Below are 18729 nucleotides of genomic sequence, written 5' to 3'. Positions count from 1 at the left end.
ACCCTGACCGACCACGCGGCAGCCAGCAAGACAACGGAGCCCCCCAGAGTGCCGGTGTCCTGTGTCTGACATAACCTCAAGCTGCTGCTGGCACCACCAGTGCTGCCAGGCTCAAGCTGGCTGGCTCTGGGCCCTGCTCGCCGCCCTGCACATGTGCTGTCAACCAGACCCAGGCTCAAGTCGTGGCCGGGGCCACTCAAGTCTGGTCTGGTGCTGTCTGGTCTGGTCAACCTCAATCCCTGTGGCTGGCCAATCCGTGCACCGACAACCACCAGACATCCTCCGAAAACACCAGACTGCATTGCAACCACGCTGAAGCCGGTACCACAACAATCGGCCAACGCAACCACCCGACGCATCCGCCATCAGAAAAACCGCACACACCTGGAGCGGTCTGAACCTGCACCGACTTCGTTGTCACCCGAGCTTCTTCCGAGCATTGCCGAGCCATTGTTGTCGTCATGGCTGGCAAGAAGGGCGAGAACTCCAAGAAGGTCGCCGGCAACGCTCGCAAGGCTGAGGCTGCTGCGCAAAAGGCCGCAGCTGCCGATGCCAGACTGGAGGCTGAGGAAGCCGATAAGTGGCAGAAGGGGAGTAAGAGCAACGCCAAGAAGTAAGTGTGGCAAAACATGGTGCGTCTGTAGGATCTCGCGCACGAATACTGATAGAAGCATTGTCTCTTGTCACCAGGGAAGCCGAGGCCGCCAAGAAGGCTGAACAGGCTGCAAAGAAGGCCGAGAAGGATGCTCTTCTCAAGGAGGAGGAAGCTAGCCTGGGCGGACGAGCCGAGCCCAAGAAATCAAAAGCTCCTGTTAAGAAGTCCCGCGGCTTGGACCTCTCCCAACTTGACGGCGGTGTACCTTCAACACTGAACGCTTCCGGTATCGATAATGCGCTCGATGCCTTGTCGCTGGCGACCGGGTCCGACGATACCAAGATTGACAAGCATCCCGAGAGGAGATTTGCTGCTGCGTATGCCAAGTATGAGGAGCGAAGACTCGCTGAGATGAAGGCAGATGGCAGCGGCGTTGGCTTGCGTCTGGAGCAGCGCAAGCAGAGGATCAGGAAGGAGTTCGACAAGAGCCCTGAGAATCCCTTCAACCAGGTTACTGTTGCTTACAATGCCACACGTGACGACCTGGACCAAGTCAAGGCTCATGAAAAGTCCAAGATCGAGAAGCGCCTGGGTCAATGATCCACCAACATTGAGAATCTCATCGTAACTTGGGTGGCAAGGAAAAATCGAACATCAGGAGCTTGGGTAGCACCGGTGGACAGTATTGATTGAACGAGTTTTACATTATTTTATATGGATAAAACTTTCCCTCTTGACTCAATGAAAAACGGGGGAGCGAATGCCTGGCTTTGATCACACGATTATCTGGGTTACGCTACGTGATATAGCCCTCATCCAGCCAAATTTTGCCCCGCGATGTGACTCCTTCTGAGCCCCGCGATGATGTCGCGCGACAGTTCCCACCGGCAGAATTCCTCACCGCTTCACACACCGCCCAATTTAGATAGCTTCCCAAGGCGTCGTCCCCATTCGAAACCGACCACATCTCATTCTACTACCAGGCAGCGATGACGGCCGTGACAGATGCAGTGAGGATGGCTCGCCCAGGTGACCTTCCATCATTACGAATACAACATCTCTTATCTGAATTGTTGGTTGGGACCAGTCTGTGTGACATTCCAAATGACTAACTGCGCGTGTCCAGTACGGGCTTGAAGCAAGCATGTCCTGAAGGTGTTTTCCTTAGTCTAACCCCTGGAGACCCTACACTGTGGTCAGCAGTTCTGTTTGTTCGCGATGGTTAGAATCACCACCGACCGAGACTGTCATGTGCCTGTCGCAGTTAGACGAATTAACCAAAAGGATACAGGACCGTACGCTGCGGCCGTTCTACGGTTCCAGATTTCCTTCCCAGACACATACCCGAAGCTTCCGCCCCTGATTCTCTTCTCGACTGATATATTTCACCCACTCATCACCCCCCTTACGACATATGTGCACGCAAAGGATGTTCAAGATAGAGGCACTGGCAGCGCTACCGATCAAGAACAACTACCGCCTGGCGGATTCAGCCTGAGGCATGGTTTCCCACGGTGGTTTGGCCGTGGGCCAAGTACCGAGTCTGGGAACAGACTGGCTAGTGGCGAAAGACTTGTCAGCTCAGGGTCTGACGGGACTGGCGCGCCACCTGATGGTGTTGTCATGTCGCCGAAGCCACCTCATGCAAGCTCTGCCAGAATTATAGCCAGAACTGCAAACCAGGCATGTCTATTTACAGTATTTTGAAGTATATCCGCAGCACCTTTGACACGCCAGAAGTTCTTGACATGGTTCCTCTAGAAGCCTCGGGAAATCCTGGAGCATGGCATGCGTGGCGCGCGCACAGGCGGAAAATTGGCAAGCTCGCAGATCAGAAGCCCGGTGGTGGCGATAGTTTCGATACTGACGGTGTCCGAAATAGCTCTTCTGGGAAGGCAGAGGAGCCAGCTCCATCGCCCACCACAGCGACGCGGCAGCCTGGTCAGTGGAATTGGGATGGGGTGTGGGAGGACAGAGTGCAAAAGGGAGTTGCGGCTAGTCTTTCTGAACCCGTGTTGTACGGAGGATCAGGCGTGCCTGATGAGATGGTAAGCAAACAACGCCAATACTGACTGGGTGCAGGCTTACAAAACGTATGTAGATTCACTTTCTCCCAATGGAAGAAACGGATGTGGAGTCTGTGAAGGATAATATTCGTCGTACACTCGGCAGTGTGGCCTAAGTATTTGGCGTTTCTTTGAGCTCATGGTGTGTCCGCTCTGCCTTTTCATCGAGCTGAAGATGCGCTTGCAGTGGATGACTGCCGTTCACGATCTTTCTTGATATAGGTTCCTCGTCACCACTGAATCATCCCTCCTTTCCTAAATTCTTGATAGAAAGCCTAGTCCTAGCGATTCTCGTTGATACCCAACTTAAAACAGCCTCCGAAACTTCGTCACTTGGGTACCTAGCTTCTCGTATTTTATTTTCATTCCATTGCCGATTGCATCTTTGCAATGGACCGCCGTGGGCCCATAATTCACGGTGCCTGGGAACTCTGGCACTTCGTTTTGGGCGCGTTTGCGCTTTCCCTAATTGCCCTCCCCACGGCCGTCATGATCGCTTTCATTATGTACAACGGACGTATCTTCCTCTGAGAATCTCTGTCTTGGCCTTCCGCAACGCATCTTCACTTGGAAAATGCCATTTTCACTTCTTCCGCTAGTTACAGAAAAATCTTACCCCGGTTACAACACATAACTAGAATGGCATCTTACCATGAACGGTCTATGGAAGGACGCCAGAAAGCCAAGCGGGATAGGCCAAGCCCTTTGCGTATTGTTAAGCGATGTCGGGGCAACAGCTACGACGTCGATTTGAGAGCCAATAAAAAGTTAGCAATAGACGACAGTGACAGCGATGTATCGAGTATAACCGATAGGACAAAACATTTGCAAATCTGCAAAAGACGCGTACAGCACCAGAGCCCGACAGGACGAGCTTTTTGGGCCAGCTCGGTGGATTTGAGGCACCCTCAGACTCGATCATGGGAGGAAGCTATTTCCAGATGCCGAGGACTATTGAGGAAGTCGACTCCAAATATGAGGAACTACAAGCGATACCTAACTATTGGCCGTTCCAGTTCGTCGCAAACAGGGTCAAGCGGGCGACTTTCGTCAACGTGTTCCTCTCAACCGCGGACGTGCACCGACGGCGATCGATTATCATCGACGTCGTCATACGAAATGGAGCCTAAAACTACCGATGACAATAATCTTCAGCAGTATTGTCAATCCACCGGGGTCTTCCAGTCCCAGGCACCCGGGACTGCCTCTACCTCTAACAAGCTAAGCCCGCGGCAGATGTCACAAAATACGAGAACGTACATATTATCGCCTCGTATCGTGGCAATCCCGCAACAATTGGAGTTGGATGGATCCGAAAGCAGTGTTTGGGTTGCTGTAGAAGTATCCGGGAAGCTTTCTCAGATATCATCAAGCAAGATATTGGCACCTAATGAGACACAAAATGACATAGTGGCTGGAGTATATGTCAATCACAAGCTGGGTATGGTTTACCCCCTGCCGGTGTCGATTCTTCCTTTGAGGATAAGCTGCTGATATTATTGACAGATCGATTCTTTGACTTTGGATGTCTATATGATTTAACTGTAGAGGTGTCGGCAGTACCAGGAACTGCTATTTTGGAAGTTGTGCAGGAACAATCATGGCCCACGTTCGTCTCCCGGCCGTCGTTAGCCTTGCTGCATATATGACTAACAAGGAAGATACAGGACTATTTATGCTGGGACTAGTGTACTGATTGTGGTTCACGTTCAGCTGCATACTGCGACAAGAAGATCCGAGATAGGACACGCTCGATCAAGGTCTAATGAACTAATGGAAGAACTAGAACTTCAGCTGGGCAATATTCAAACGCAACTTATGAACATTCGAGTATCATATCATCACTCGGCTTTCCCAGAAATCATAAATGAAAAGGTACCACAAAGTGGCCTTTGCCACCTCCAAAGTCGAATGGAAACGACAGCCACGACAGCCATTACACAGAAATCTGGAGGCTCTCTTTGGTCCCCTCGAAGCAAAGCACCGCAGAATAGCCTGTTTCCTCTCATGGTGCAACATTGGGGAGACGAGAAGGCAATCAGTACGCAGAGGCGCATCACGGATTCTCAGGTCACACGAGTGAAGGACACTGGGCGTGATGTTGCCCCAGCTACAAGCCCTCAGATTACTGAATCTGTTCGCATGACGTTCGACTTTGACATGGATTCTCTTCACGGATCACCTGGACTGCAACGTTACCTTCTCGATGGTACTTCTATGAACTGCCCACGTGCAAATTACCTCTCGAAAAGTCGACGCGCATCGGTGGATAAACTACAGGAAGCAGGACGGAGTTCGAGAAGTCCAGTTCGCGATATGTACTATTTCGGAGAAAGGGCACTACGAGCATTGGCGCCTACTCCAACCTCGGAAAAGAATCTGATTCGAATGCACCCAGCCACGAGCCAAGGGTCGGTTATGGGGCTAAAGCACAAGGACTCTAAATTTTGGGACTGGGGATCGTGGTTTTAGATATCATTCGCACCAGTAGATTTAGAGGCAAGCCCAGAAGTCAAGACTGGGGCATTTTGACCACTTTTTTTTTTTCATTCATATCCTTCCCGTCAAAAGAAATGGGTCTATTGTAGCTCGTCTTTCCAGGGAATAGATATTTGAGCACCTTTTCTTGACACTGTGATGGCTGACGCTCTGTTGGCCGCCTTGACAGCAGCGTCGATGTCAAACCCGCCTTCACCAGCATTTACTATAGATAGCGCATACGACCCAACGAATGTATCGCCAGCGGCCGTGGTATCAACGACATTTGCCTTCAGCGCAGGCACCAGCCCCCTGTTGCCACTCTGAGTGGCATAGTACACGCCGCGTCCGCCAAGTGTAATCACCACATTACATACCCCACGCTCGAGGAAAATGTTGGCAACGCCGTCAAGCCCGGCCTCGTCCTCCAGCTCCGACTCGGGCCTTCCGGAGAGGATGGAAGCTTCAGTCTCGTTCACAATCAAGTGCGCCAACCCGTCGTACGCACTGGCGGGGAGAGCCCGCGCCGGCGCAGGGTTCAACAAGACGGGGACCCCCTCGCTCTTGGCGGCCCCCAGAGCCTGCATGACGGTATCAAACGGCACCTCGAGCTGCATGATGAGCAGGTCTGGCTTCGGGGCGGGCAGCTCCTCGAAGTGCCCCGGCAGGAGGCTGTGGTTGGACTCGGGCGACAGGATGATGCGATTCTGGCCCGAGGGCTCGTCGACGACGATGATGGCGACGCCCGTCCTGCCCCCCCTGCGGACCGCCACGCCCGACGTGTCGACGCCGTACCCGGTGAGGCTGCCCAGCAGCGTGGTGCCGTACTCGTCGGCGCCCACGGCGCCCAGCATGGCCACGTCCGCCGACGGCGAGGACAGGTCGCTCGCGCGGGAGAGCTTGGCGCACGCCACGGCTTGGTTGGCGCCCTTGCCGCCGGGCGAGGTGTTGAAGTGCGTCGACGTCAGGGTCTCGCCTGGCAGGGGGTGGTGAGGCACGTAGCTGACGAGGTCGATGTTGAGGGAGCCCAGGATGGTGATGCGCGGCCGGTGGTGGGGGGATGCCATGGCGGGCGGGGGGCGGTGCTGCTCTTTCGTGCTTCTTGGGATTTTACATGCGAAGAGGGAGGAGGGTGAGGATTATTGGAAAAAAGGGAGAATGGATGGCTTTAGAAGGGGCTGGCGAACCCCGTCCGAGGTGGAAACACAGGTGAGTTTACGGTTTGCGATTGACGTCGTCGTTGCTTCTGCGGAAAGTGTCTGGTGGGTTCTGGCCCAGATGTCGGCGGTTAAGTAGCCTGATTGAGCTCAGGTTATCCAGCATGGCTTGCTGGCCATGGGTCGCGTGGGGCAGCGGCGGTTGGCTTGCCTGTTGGGTCGTAGAGCACCTGGGTACGTAGTAGCTACTCCGTGATATGTACCTACAGTTTTTCTTCTTCTTTTTTTTCCCGGTGTTTCTTCCTCATTTATTGTTTTTATATACCTAGATCCAGATTCTTCGCGATTGTGAGGCATGGCGGGCTGCGAATTGCCATACAAGTCTCATCGATATGTCCAAGGCCCTTGCGTCCTTTGCTTTTCGTAAGCCAACCCAGCCTAGCCTCATTTGGTGAGTGACATGACCCAACTGGATTCAACGCAATTATGTTGTCAAGCGGTAGATGGCTTAATACGAATGGCCCAAGTCTCCATGCTTATTCCGTTCATACTGGAGCTCGCTCTCTCTGGATAGCCACCTCGGCCCGCGCCTCCATTCAACCAGCTGTGCATCACTGATGCATCATCTCGCTAGCTTGATTCTGGAACACTTCCGCGCGTCTAATTCGGCCCCCCCCCGGCTTCCCGCGAAACCTTCAATCACAGCATATTCACAATTGATGCATGAGTGAACGTTCATATTCATTAATTGCATCCTTTCAAACCCCATTTTCACTCCGGGCACGGCCACCGGGTGTGCTGTCGCTTGTCGCCCCGTGCCGGCAACACGGAGCCAAACCCTACCCTCGGCGGCGCTCGCCGACGACCGCTACAAATTGGGAGGTTTCACTACTACGGAATATGTCAGGTGTTGCGATGCCCATTGATTGGTAGTTTTGTACTTTTGTTGTGTTCGACATGGCCATCTGCAGGGACCTCCTGCTAGATGTATACTGTCCGACGTGTCGTCGCCAGATACGACGATGTAGGAACCAATGGCTTTTCCCCATCGGTTTGCTAGGCGTAGACTATTATTGAGGAGCTAGCGTCCCGCAAAGGACTACATCTTCTCCAAATGGGTGCCATGATACATTGGACAATCTAGCCGCAGCTTGCGGCGTTCCGTTGGCATCGCAGACTCTGTCTGGTGAGACGACGACGCCTCCTTTTCCAAGCCAGGTTGGCGCAATAGTCACAATGACTGAATCGACCAAAGTGTGATTTGCTGGACCCAGCAACGAGTTGATGATTTGCCCTCCCCCCTCGACCATTACGCTTGTGAGACCTTCAGACAATAGAGTTTGAAAGACGTCGTTCCACTCGAAGCGTATTCTGTCCTTGCTGGATGTTGCTGATGCGATGCGAATGTATTTGCCTCCGTGCTGCTGTAAGAGCTCGACAGACTCCTTTGGTATCTGGGCCTCTGGTAAACCGGTGAGGATGAACGGTGCAAGGCCAGCACCAGACCGGCAGATCTGAAATACTTGATCCGATGAGCGCGGTGTCCACCGCAGACGCGGGTCAATGACTATCGGGCGCGGCTGGGATGCTGAGCCTTCGATGCGGCAGCTTAGACCTGGATTGTCGGCCAGCACAGTCGAGACCCCGACGAGGATGGCGGCGTGTCGGGACCTGAGGTAGTGCGTCATGGCCTTGGAACCCGGCCCGGAGAGGTGTGTGCGGGCGCCTGGCGCGAGAGAGAGTGATGAATCGAGAGAAGTTGCAAATGTCAGCGTTACGAAGGGTCGGTTGGACGTTTGTGTGTCTGGTCGTGGGAGATGACGTTCGAGGGCTGCCGCCGCAGGCGCAGGGAAGGTTAGCTTTTCCGACATGGCGGTACTTGGCATGTGCAGTATTCTGGCCTTGGTTATTCGAGGACTCGAGGTGCTGAAAGGGGACCGAGCGGTGAAAACGGATGAGGGGGAAGGATGGTTCAAGAGCACACTGTGATTAAAGTCGTCATGAGACTGAAAAGGTTAAGAGAAAGTGAAGTGAAAAGTGAGACCCACTTTTACTTGTCTTTCATTGCGAGCGGGCAATGGTTGGGGATGAATTGTATAATTTTTTTTTGTTTGGCGGCCTGATTAGAAGAGATTATTCATATCTTCTACATATGACAAGTAATGATGTAAGTATTCTCGCCTTGACTTGAAACGCTCTTATGGGAAGGCATCGGTATCCTCGTCTCGTTCTCCCTGTTTAACAAACACAGACCGACAGACTAACACGAGCGGCTCCATGAGCAGAGTGCATTTCAGATAAACATTGCTCAAATAAATACACTGTGGCTGATTCCAGGTTCTCATAATGCATCAGAGGGAAAATCGTGCTTCGTGTAGTCGACGTGACCCACCACTCATCGTTTAGAATACTTCACCGCATTTCCACTTACAACCGGATTCCCGTCATCATCAAACTCCGCCCACTGAAAAAACGAACATCCTTCTTTCCCGGGGACATTCCCTGCATGGCACATCCAAAAGTATTTCCCAAAATTCTCCTTCTTCCTCTGCACTACCCTCAACACACAAGGCACCTTACATATACACCTCGGCGTATACTTGGGATGCATCCTCTGTCGATAATCCCTATATGTAATGTTGATCCGTTTGTTCCCTGCAATCGGATGCAGGTCGATAGATAGCGCCGGCGTCACACAGTGTTTCCACTCCTCCTGCATCTCGGCATGCATCACCAGAAGCGAGTTATGTGGAAGGTGTATGGATATCTGGCCCCCTGCGTCAGACTCGTCTGCTGATTTTGCATCACCGTCCTTCGGAAGCACTCTCCGAACACGAAATTCGCGTGCGACCCCGAGCGAAATGGATCCAATGACGGCCCGTGGGCCTAGATAGGTGAGCTGATCGCTGTGCCAGCCGACACTCTGCTGTGCGCCGTTGTAGCAATTTACAAAGGCAGAGTTAGGGATCCATGCATTGGGAGATTGGTGTTTGAGTTTCTTGCCGTCGGGATACCGGGTTTTGATCCGGTGCTGGATTTCTTGATTCACGGCGGCTTGTACGATGGGTTTCACTTTGGTGAGCTCTGGTGTAATGCGTCGGACGTCCTGCAAATCGTGTTAGAGTGGTGCTACATACGGTTTTGTTTGTTTTATCATGTATTGTTTCCTGTCGCTTACCGTGAGTTGGGACCCATTGTAGTAATACTCCGACTTCTGCGCCATCATCTCTTCGTAGCTCTCTACAAAGAAACCTGACGTATGTGGACTCGAGACAACATTGTCGAACAATTTGAATGTACTTTTCTCAAAAGAATCGGCTTCCTTCAGGAGTTCTTTGAGAAGAGAATTCGCATCCTCAGGGGGAAGAAAGTTATGGATTATTGTGCACGGCGTATGCTCCGCGACGTCTTCAGGGTCGTATAAATGCAACGTGCTGCCCTTCTTCGATTTAAGCTTCTTCTTCGTCGGTGATGTAGCATCCCCCATTGTGTATTGCCTCAATGATTGTTGATAGCCTATTACGCCGCTCTTTCGAGCACCTTGCTGGTATCTGTTGGATTTGAGAGCTTCAGACGCTTGGCTGACTGAGCCATCATGAGCGAGGAGAAAATCGAGCAGGGTCTCTTGGTCTACCTCGGGATGAACGGAGGAGAGGAGGACAAGCTTGACCTCTGTCGGTTCGTCGTCATCTGTGACGGGTTTCGGCTCTGGGCTTAGCCTTCGCTTTGGCTGTGTGAGAAATGATTTCATGGCACCAGTGTGCTTGCTACAGGAATGCACGGGGAATGGGCTTTGGAGAGACTCTGTCCCAGTGGTATGCGAAAGTAGGAAATCCATCGACATTTAGCAAGGCATATCTCCAGCGGCATTTCTATTTGGGCTTGTTTAGTAATTGCTGTTGCCTTTGATGTACAGATCTGCGACGTGACTCGGCGCTCTTCGACGTGTTTAGGGCGCAGGCTAGTGACGCGACATCATGTGACTAGCTGCATTCAATTTAGGTGTTGCAAACAACCCTAACCCTTGGCGTCTTTTTTTCACATCGACCACAACCCCGGATGAGCGTACTCTATCAAATATTAAAAAACTGAATGCGGCATTTTGCGGATATAGTTTGGCCTTTATTTCTTCCTTGACTGCTACGCTATTGCTATTTTGAAAGTCCTCCTGTTCCGGGCGCTCGTTCGTTCTACTTTTAAATTCACGACCTCGTCTTTGCCATGGATCGGTCACTAGTGAGATGAGCATTTGCTTTGCTAGACGGATATGATGCTCCCCTTTCTTTGTTCTAGTAGTGCACATGGAACTAGTAACGATTGACTAGTGACATCAATAGCCTCTGGGTTGACAGGCAAGTCCTTCACAGACTCCTCGATATGGCTTGACCTTGCAAGAAAGTCGACGGCGTATCTGGAAGGGTCGTCGACGAGCACCGTGGTATTGAAAACGATTCGTTGAGATTTTAGTTTCTCGAGAACCAAGTCTCTGAATGGCTCCACTTTCATCAACGCTCCGGATAACACAAGGATGCTTCTTCTTGGATCGGAAACGCGAGCCTTGATCAGCCGTTTCAGCAAGTCCACAAGACATTCAACAGCCTCTTGAAGAATATTGAGTGCATCTTGATCGGGATTAACAGGTCTTAGACCCAGGGCTGTTACCACGCGAGCAAGGCTTCCAATTAGTAGCCTTGATGACTGCCTGCCAGCGTTGGTGCACAATATGGTGGAAAGAAGATCTGCTCCATCGCAGTTCAGGTGTTGCAAGACGGCGGTCTGCAAGGGGCTGAGTGGCTGAGAAGGGGAGAGCTCACCTTGGCTCTCCTCCAGGCTCGCTAGAACAGTCTGTATTGCCCGCTGGCCGATGTAAAATGCACTTCCGGCGTCTCCAAGGAGATGACCCCATCCACCAGCTCTTCCGACTTGGGAAATTGCATCATTAGGTGCCCTTCTGAACGCTGTAGCAACAGCACCCGTGCCAGCAATAAGAGCAACGCAGCCGTTGATGGAGCCATCAGTGCTCATACACGACGACAAAAGCGAAGTGTCACAGGTCAAAGACAGACTTCCATCCTGGTGCGAGACCCCGAGCAGACGTTCGAGGCGGGATGTCAGGGTTTTTGCTTGGCGGCTGTGATGAAATCCAGCGATTCCCACCCAGGCCTTTTGAAATCTCGGCCACGTCCCTTGTGAGTGACCAGTGAGGGAACCTATGGCTCTGTCAATCGCAGACCTTATCTGATCGACAGCTTCCTCTAATGTCACAGAGTTCAAATTGCAACCTCCAGCAACACCTTGAGCTACAACATCCCTGCTGGAGGCAATGGAAGCAGCACACTTTGTCCCGCCGCCATCCACGCAAAGGAAGTAGTCTTCTTGTTGGCGGAGATCAGCCGACTCAACTAGAGCTTGGAATTCAAGTGTACAGACAAAGGCGTGCAGGTTTCCTTGGACGGTAGTCAACATTTGCTTTGCTATATCTGGTTCCAGCCCGGAAAGCCCAACTGCACAGGCTAGCTTGATACTGCCATGGCACTTCTGAATGAGAGCATCAATGGTCGTGTCAAGATAATCGATGTCGTCGTTCTCAGTGGCGCCGTGCACGGCAACATGTGGCCTAATGTTCTGCAGCAATGGTCTGCCTTCGCACGCCTGCCTCACGATTCGCCTTCCCCTCGCCTTGAGCTTGTCGTTAATAGCACGCACATCGACCATGAGCCCACGGTAAGTCTTGCCCATCTTGATCATGGCACAAGTGCTGATCATGTTAAGGATCTGCTTAGCGCAGCTACCAGCTTTAAGCCGAGTGCTCCCTGTGACAAACTCGGGACCGACCAGGACTGCAATGGGATGAGTCACGCCGAGTTTCTCAATGGCAGACGGCCGGCAATTGGTGATGGCCGCTGTAACAGCATTACATTCCATAGCAATTTTGAGAGCTCCAAGGACGAACGGTGTCCTGCCAGAAGCTGCTATGCCAATAACTGTGTCTAGTGGACTCAGCTGCAATTCACGCATCTTGTCCGCGCCATCGTCGTGTAAGTCCTCGGCACCTTCAACCGCCTCCACTACGGCCCGGCTTCCGCCAGCAACGACGGCGAGGAACTGCGCCGGGTCTGCGGAAAATGTCGCCGGGAGCTCTGTGCAGTCCATGTAGGCAACTCTTCCGCTGTTACCAGCACCAGTGTAAATAAGCCGTCCGCCGGAGCGGAGGCGTGGAACGAGATCGTCGACCAGGGCCGCAATGGCCGGTAGACTGGATGTTATTGAAGATGCCACACGAGCCTCTTCTTGATTGAACGCGACACACAGTTCGAATGTGTCCAAGGACTCCATAGTGCCAGCTAGAGGGCTAATTGCCTCCGTCTGAAGAGCACCAAGAGCCTCGTGTTGAGGAGGGTCCGTCGATGGCGTCATGTCAAGCAGTATTGTCGAATGTGCAGGGTCACCTGGGATGCTGGCCAGAAGTGGCGTTGATGCAGTCTTTATTTGTCCATCATTTCAATCTATGCAAATCTATGGTACATTTGAGTCGACGGATCTCGGCACCGTGATCCGCCAATATTTCGCACCACCGTGGTTTGACCCTGCAGCTCGTCTTTATTCTAGAATTACGCATGATGCATTACAACCAGTTAAAAATGCGGCGAGTTCCAGGCAAAATGTGAGGAACACTGGCCACATTTCAATTTTGCACATCTCTTCTACGAATCGTCATTTGGACTTTGACCTTGGCTCATGGCACCACCCGCAATGGCTGGAGCACAAGTTGAAGATGGCTCTGTGCCAAAGCAGTCGAGGGTTCAGAAGCTTCTCCATGATCCGTGGGCCCAGATCATCTTGATCTCAATCATATCCTTCTGCAACCCAGGCATGTATAATGCCCTCACCGGCATGGGCGGTTCAGGCCAAGTCGACGGCACCGTCGCCGCCAACTCCAACGTCGCTACCCATGCTGCCACCGCCGGTGCTGCTTTGCTTTTAGTTGGTGCGTTTTATAAGTATCTAGGGCCTCGCGCCTCGCTCCTCCTGGGAGGCTGGACATATGCTCTCTACGCCGGTTCGCTCCTCAACTTCAACCGAACTCAGAACGGAGCCTTTGTAATTGCCGCAGGCGCTTTGCTTGGTATTGGAGCCGCATTCTTCTGGGTCGCTCAAGGCACCGTCATGGTGACTTACACCAATGACGGGACTCGTGGGAGAGCGATTGGCGTGTTCTGGGTCATATTCAACCTCGGCGGCGCAATCGGCTCGCTCATCAGTTTCGCGCTCAACTTCCATTCCAAGTCTGGCACCGTCACCGACTCAACCTATGTCGCCTACATTGTCGTCATGCTCTTTGGGTGGTCGCTTTCCGTACTCGTCTGCTCGACCGAGGCACTGTCCTCCAAGTATGCCGGCACTCGCATCGCCCGCGAATCCAAGGCCGTCACCTGGGCAAACCTGAAGCAGTCCATGCTCCAAACCGCCAAAATCGTGCTGAACTGGAGAATCATGTGCCTGTACCCCATGTTCTTCAATGCGAATGTTTTCTATTCGTACCAGCAGAATAACGTTAATGGACAGACATTCAATCTGCGAACCCGATCACTCAATGGCGCGCTTTACTGGATTGCTCAAATGTTTGGCGGGCTTCTGATGGGCCTCGTTCTCGACCTGCGCAGATTTAATCGCAAATCCAGCGCCCTTGCAGGCTGGGCCGTCCTCTTCACCACTGGTATGGCTATCTGGGGTGGCGGGTATAGATTCCAGCTTTGGAACGATGAACGGCTTCGTCACGGGCACAAGCAGGACATTGACTATACGGATGGAAGTAGGTTCCTCGGACCTATGTTTTTGTACTTCTTTTACGGCATGTACGACTCTTTCTGGCAGTCCTACTGCTACTGGATTATTGGCGCGCAGTCACATAGTCCTGCTGTGAATGCGGTTATTGTAGGCACCTATTCGGCGCTTAAACCGGCTGGAGGCTCAATGGCGTGGAGGGTAAATGCTGAAGGGTACTCTGCCATGACGCAGTTTGCGATGAACTGGGGACTAAGCATTGGCAGCTTGGTAGTGGCAGTTCCGGCTGTGCTAGCTGTTGGGGGGGAGTTGTTGGTTGAAGAAGGGATTAGCAGTGAGGAACAGGTAAATGAGAAGATGACTGGACTTGCGTAGATGGTCTAGCTTTGGGTATTGAATAGCAACACAGCAGTACAATGGTCTCGAACAATCATAGCATCCTTGCCGTTTATGCAGATAGCTCGCATTACTATACGGTCACGGAGGAGCCAAAAGAAGGCTTCTTTTCAGTGATTGGCAGTTTTATCTGTGTCAATTTGTCTTTGTTCGTCGCCTTGTGTTCGTATAGATCACGCGTAAGCAGATTTATAATACCATGAAGAAGAGCTAAGGATCAGAGGAGCATATAATATCGGTGGAAACAATATTTTTGGGTGTTGACAAGTACATTGCCCCTGGTCTCTTTCTCAAAAAAAAAAAAAAAAAAAAAAAAAAAAAAAAAAAAAATTCCCATAACACATCACACCCCAGTGAACAGTTGGCCTCCCTGCTTCTGCGACGTCCCGCCATCAATACCATACAAACCCTTCAAATACGTCCTAGTCGCCTCCAACCACGGATTTTTGCCCGCGCTCGCCTGGCATGCATCGCCGCAGACCTGGTGATTCTTGCCCCCCCAAATCACAAATCCATTTATATCCTCATTCCCCGTCAGCACATCCAGTTGACTCTTCCACAAATCAACAGGGAGAAAAGCATAAGGAGAATCATGGTACTGTGGCCATGTGAACGGATACACAGGAAGGGAGGCATCTATAGCCTTGATCTTGGCAAGAACACTATTGAGAGAGGCGTTCCAAGTAGCGAGGCTGCTCGAGAATGTGTAAGCTGAAGGGAAGAAGGCGTGGGCGCTGTGGTTGGCAATAAGTCTCTGGTAGTGTCCGTACAGTGAAGCAGCCGTGTTTCCCGAGAGGCCGTACCACCCAATGATTTGATCGCTTGGGAGAACTTGGGCAGCCCAGGTTTGTAGCGTCTTCATGACTTCCAGGTTGTGGTCCGCGGTGGATGTTGAGGTGAGGTAGATGTTCTCGCAGTCCAGTACGAGGGGATAACTGGGGTAGATGTTCCATTCTAGCACAATGGATTGCCATGTCTCTGCAGAGGGGATGGCGTTGTTGGCGACGAGCGGGCTGCAGACATAACTGGGGATCCAATTGAGGTTGGATGCGCCGTAGCCGATGGACGTGTTGGTGTAGGCCGTGCTGTCAAAGACACGGAAGTTATTGGCACCGATGGCGGAACCCAAGAAAGAAGATAATGCCAATATTTCAGCAAGCATTGTGCTTTGGGTCAAGAAAGCGGTTTAAAAGCACGCAAGTGGCAATAATAGGATGTTTTTTATGAGAACTTGGGGGGATTCCAGTGATGTTCATAATGGGAATACCGGCTGCTTAAATGACAACCCACCGAGAGCTTCCTTGTCAAATATAGCTTAAGTTCTTTCGAATCAGGATGATCAAGACTTCGGTAGTGTAAACCGACACGCGATAGCTTGATCTTGGAGATGAGGGGTGTCGAAGCATCTCGGGGACGATATCCGCTACAAGGCGGATCTCGCCCGCGATGGTCCCAAAGAGGAAACTACGACGATTGCGACGCGACTGCCCGTTCCACAGTGGTGTCACTGGGTTAGTCCACTTATCAAGCCCATCAACCTTATCAAACCCCATCGAGACAAGATTGGTTGCTATGTGTCACATTTTGATGTTTAGAGATACAGCCCTTCATTCCCTTCGCCCGTCTACTCTGAATTGAGGCATCGACGGCAGACGCATCATTCGCTCAACAACATGCTGGGTTTCTGGGCTCCGCTGCCCTGCTCCGTCCAAATCCCAGCCAGAGCAACACCATGGGACCACTCGCTAGTCGGAAACAACTCAATGGCAACATCCGGCGTGAGAAAGGCGTATCTGGCCTTCCCCCCGCAATTGTGGAAGAGGTAACATTAGTCCGTACCTGGGGAAGTGACAGGGTCCTGGGCCTTCATCGTCTGCACCCTCTACGTGCATGTGTTTCTCTTGACATTTCACTTCGACTGATCGACCCGGGATCCATCGGGAAGAATGGCATGAAATGAAATGGAGCCCAAGAGCTGCGTCGTTTGTCGCAAACGCAAGGTTCGTTTTCCTCACTCATATTCTAGGCAATTTACTGACACTGGTCAGGTGAAATGCGACCGCACACCGGGATCATGCCGTAAATGCATCAAATTCGGCACAGAATGTATCTACGCTACAAAGAAGGATGCCATGAAACCGGCCAAGGGTGACGACCATCTAGAAGGTACTAATGAAATCACACAAGCTGGTCTGAGGCGGCGACGTATTCGCAGGTCATGCGTGGAATGCCAACGGTCCAAGGCCAAGTGCTCTGGGGACCCTCTGTGCAAGCGATGCAGTAGAAAGGACTTGCATTGTCTTTATCCGAGCCCAGATCATGAGAGGCGCGGCTCGAGACCTAGCCTCAGTCTAGGAGACGATCGCCACGGCCTCTCATCAAACGCGCTGGTCGACGCCAATATGCCAACTTGGTTGACGTCGCGGAGCTTACCTCCCGCACATCGCGTGCGTGAACTGCTAGACATATATTTGTCACAGGTCCACACTGTCCGATGCTTCGGTTTTTTGCATGTTCCTACTTTCATGGCGCGATTTCAAGACGATGACGCCTTTGATGATGATCGATCCGGCCTCATATATATTCTTTGCGCACTTGCTGCACCCTTTTATTACGCTCGGGCCGTGGTTGCATCTTCAGACCAGGATCCTTTGCTAAACACGCGGTTTCATCATGCTGGTCGAGGGTGGGCAGCCAGTGCCATGCAGTGTGTGTGCACCAGCTTCGGCAACTTGGGAGTTGAATGTCTGATGGTTGCTGTTCTGCTGCATGAGCACTTTCTGCGAGTAGGAGATCATGCCAAAGCCTTTGTCATGTCAGGCATGGTAGCACGGCACGTTCAGATCTTACAGCTCAACGTGGAACACGACGCAGATATATTGTGTGAACAAGAGGAATCTATTCCGTGGGTCGTCAAGGAGAGTCGACGCAGGTTGTTCTGGGCGTGCTACCTGCAAGACGCTTTTATTGAGTGTGGTATTGATCAGCTGAAATTCATATCGGCCGACGATGTACAGATACAGTTGCCCAGCCTAGAGGATAACTTCATTCGAAACAAGCCCTGTTTGACGGAGATGCTACGGCAAGGAACCATCCTCCCTTTTGTACAGGGAAGCGATGTGCCGAATATAAGGCCAGAAGCAACAGACGACCTGGACTTACGAGCGCTGTACATTCGCGCAATGGCGATTCGATCCCGGATTCTCAAATACGTCAAACATTTGGGTGATGATATTCCCTGGAAGACCAGCCAGGAGCCGGGGTCTGCTTCGCACTTTCAGCGCCTGGGTCAAGAACTCGTTGCCCTGGAGTCCTCGATACCGGACGCGATGAGAATGACACTAGAGAACACCTACTTATACAAATCATCTGGGCGCCTCAACCTCTATTTCGGTCTTCATATACTCCTTGCACAAACATTCAATGATTTGTATCGCGTCGGTGTAGCTGGACTCGTTTATCCCGTCTCGGCAACAAAATGGATACGAGATAAGGCACCGAGAGACTTCCTCAGACGCTGCCATCAGATGTGTGCCATCAAGGCAGCCTACATAGCTACGCTGTTAGACGACCTATATAAATGTCACAAAGAGAGCATGGTAGACATGCCATTTGCCATGCACGCGCAGGTTTGCAGCGGAGTGCTAGTAACGACTCTTGCATCGTGGATCGAATTAGGCGAATCCGCAATTTCTTCCTTACTGCCAGAGGCTGGGCTCCAGCAGTTTCAGCAAATGCTGGAGAGTAATGTACGTGTCCTACAACATCTACGAGCATATATGCAAGTAGACCTGTTTCTGGAATCAGCAGCCCAGGCCATGAAGCGTTTCGACAAGATCAGGGAGCAAAGCCGGACGAATGCACATGCAGAGACAGAGCCGACAGAGGATCAAAACCCGCGACAATTTTCACTAGACTACATTCTCAATCCTCTGGGCGTATATCCAATCGCACGGACACAAGCTAGCGACAGACATAAACCAGAGCAGTTTGCTTCCTCGACAGCGGCAAAAGTGGCTGTGGGTAGCACGACTTCTTCGAGGGAATGGGAGTCGTGTGCAGACGACGTAATGAGTCTTGATGGTCACGATGGCTATGATGCGTTTCAGTACCAGAGTAGTGGCCTTTGGGACTGGGGGTTGCAGACCCCAATGCTGGAGTTGACGGGGTATCCGACGTTTTTAGACGATGTGCTTCTAGGGCAGGAGATTGTGGGTGTGAGAGTTTGAGGGCGGACAAACAAATTGTAATG

General features: G+C 51.9%; 10 protein-coding genes across 10 annotated transcripts; 5 read left to right on the top strand and 5 right to left on the bottom strand.

Moving 5' to 3' along the window:
* Window positions 1-41: 41 nt before the first annotated feature.
* On the top strand, window positions 42-1504 carry J3458_002034 (uncharacterized protein). The gene is made up of 2 exons (XM_066117066.1): window positions 42-613; window positions 691-1504. Exons 1-2 carry the CDS (start codon window positions 462-464, stop codon window positions 1193-1195), a joined length of 657 nt encoding a protein of 218 aa, XP_065978954.1. The 5' UTR covers window positions 42-461; the 3' UTR covers window positions 1196-1504.
* A 776-nt stretch (window positions 1505-2280) lies between these two features.
* On the top strand, window positions 2281-2667 carry J3458_002033 (uncharacterized protein; the record flags this gene model as incomplete). The annotated part of the gene is made up of 1 exon (XM_066117065.1): window positions 2281-2667. One exon carries the CDS (start codon window positions 2281-2283, stop codon window positions 2665-2667), a length of 387 nt encoding a protein of 128 aa, XP_065978953.1.
* A 1113-nt stretch (window positions 2668-3780) lies between these two features.
* J3458_002032 (uncharacterized protein) lies at window positions 3781-5133 on the top strand (the record flags this gene model as incomplete). Its single annotated transcript, XM_066117064.1, has 3 exons — window positions 3781-4102; window positions 4168-4270; window positions 4329-5133. 3 exons carry the CDS (start codon window positions 3781-3783, stop codon window positions 5131-5133), a joined length of 1230 nt encoding a protein of 409 aa, XP_065978952.1.
* Window positions 5134-5240: 107 nt separating this feature from the next.
* Window positions 5241-6378, bottom strand: J3458_002031 (uncharacterized protein; the record flags this gene model as incomplete). The annotated part of the gene is made up of 1 exon (XM_007808858.2): window positions 5241-6378. The coding sequence occupies exon 1, from the start codon at window positions 6204-6206 to the stop codon at window positions 5241-5243; it is 966 nt and encodes a 321-aa protein (XP_007807049.1). The 5' UTR covers window positions 6207-6378.
* Window positions 6379-7366: 988 nt separating this feature from the next.
* RIB7 (2,5-diamino-6-(ribosylamino)-4(3H)-pyrimidinone 5'-phosphate reductase) lies at window positions 7367-8167 on the bottom strand (the record flags this gene model as incomplete). Its single annotated transcript, XM_066117063.1, has 1 exon — window positions 7367-8167. The coding sequence occupies one exon, from the start codon at window positions 8165-8167 to the stop codon at window positions 7367-7369; it is 801 nt and encodes a 266-aa protein (XP_065978951.1).
* A 524-nt stretch (window positions 8168-8691) lies between these two features.
* J3458_002029 (uncharacterized protein) lies at window positions 8692-10047 on the bottom strand (the record flags this gene model as incomplete). Its single annotated transcript, XM_066117062.1, has 2 exons — window positions 8692-9402; window positions 9475-10047. 2 exons carry the CDS (start codon window positions 10045-10047, stop codon window positions 8692-8694), a joined length of 1284 nt encoding a protein of 427 aa, XP_065978950.1.
* A 306-nt stretch (window positions 10048-10353) lies between these two features.
* J3458_002028 (uncharacterized protein) lies at window positions 10354-12713 on the bottom strand (the record flags this gene model as incomplete). The annotated part of the gene is made up of 1 exon (XM_007808857.2): window positions 10354-12713. The coding sequence occupies one exon, from the start codon at window positions 12711-12713 to the stop codon at window positions 10554-10556; it is 2160 nt and encodes a 719-aa protein (XP_007807048.1). The 3' UTR covers window positions 10354-10553.
* A 321-nt stretch (window positions 12714-13034) lies between these two features.
* J3458_002027 (uncharacterized protein) lies at window positions 13035-14456 on the top strand (the record flags this gene model as incomplete). Its single annotated transcript, XM_007808856.2, has 1 exon — window positions 13035-14456. One exon carries the CDS (start codon window positions 13035-13037, stop codon window positions 14454-14456), a length of 1422 nt encoding a protein of 473 aa, XP_007807047.2.
* Window positions 14457-14772: 316 nt separating this feature from the next.
* J3458_002026 (uncharacterized protein) lies at window positions 14773-15727 on the bottom strand. The gene has a single exon (XM_007808855.2). The coding sequence runs from the start codon at window positions 15637-15639 to the stop codon at window positions 14821-14823; it is 819 nt and encodes a 272-aa protein (XP_007807046.1). The 5' UTR covers window positions 15640-15727; the 3' UTR covers window positions 14773-14820.
* A 711-nt stretch (window positions 15728-16438) lies between these two features.
* On the top strand, window positions 16439-18706 carry J3458_002025 (uncharacterized protein; the record flags this gene model as incomplete). Its single annotated transcript, XM_066117061.1, has 2 exons — window positions 16439-16477; window positions 16526-18706. The coding sequence occupies 2 exons, from the start codon at window positions 16439-16441 to the stop codon at window positions 18704-18706; spliced, it is 2220 nt and encodes a 739-aa protein (XP_065978949.1).
* Window positions 18707-18729: the final 23 nt, after the last annotated feature.

The sequence above is a fragment of the Metarhizium acridum genome, assembly GCF_019434415.1.
Source record: "Metarhizium acridum strain ARSEF 324 chromosome Unknown scaffold_1, whole genome shotgun sequence".
Classification (NCBI taxonomy): domain Eukaryota; kingdom Fungi; phylum Ascomycota; class Sordariomycetes; order Hypocreales; family Clavicipitaceae; genus Metarhizium; species Metarhizium acridum.
The sequence above is the reverse complement of the archived record's forward strand: the minus strand, read 5'-3'. Positions and strand labels throughout refer to the sequence as shown.

Excerpts from the sequence above, each read along its gene's own strand:
- J3458_002034 (XM_066117066.1), top strand. The coding sequence starts at position 462 with ATGGCTGGCAAGAAGGGCGAGAACTCCAAGAAGGTCGCCGGCAACGCT. Across the intron at positions 614-690 it reads AGTAAGAGCAACGCCAAGAA|GGAAGCCGAGGCCGCCAAGA; the intron begins GTAAGTGTGGCA and ends TCTTGTCACCAG.
- J3458_002026 (XM_007808855.2), bottom strand. The coding sequence starts at position 15,639 with ATGCTTGCTGAAATATTGGCATTATCTTCTTTCTTGGGTTCCGCCATC.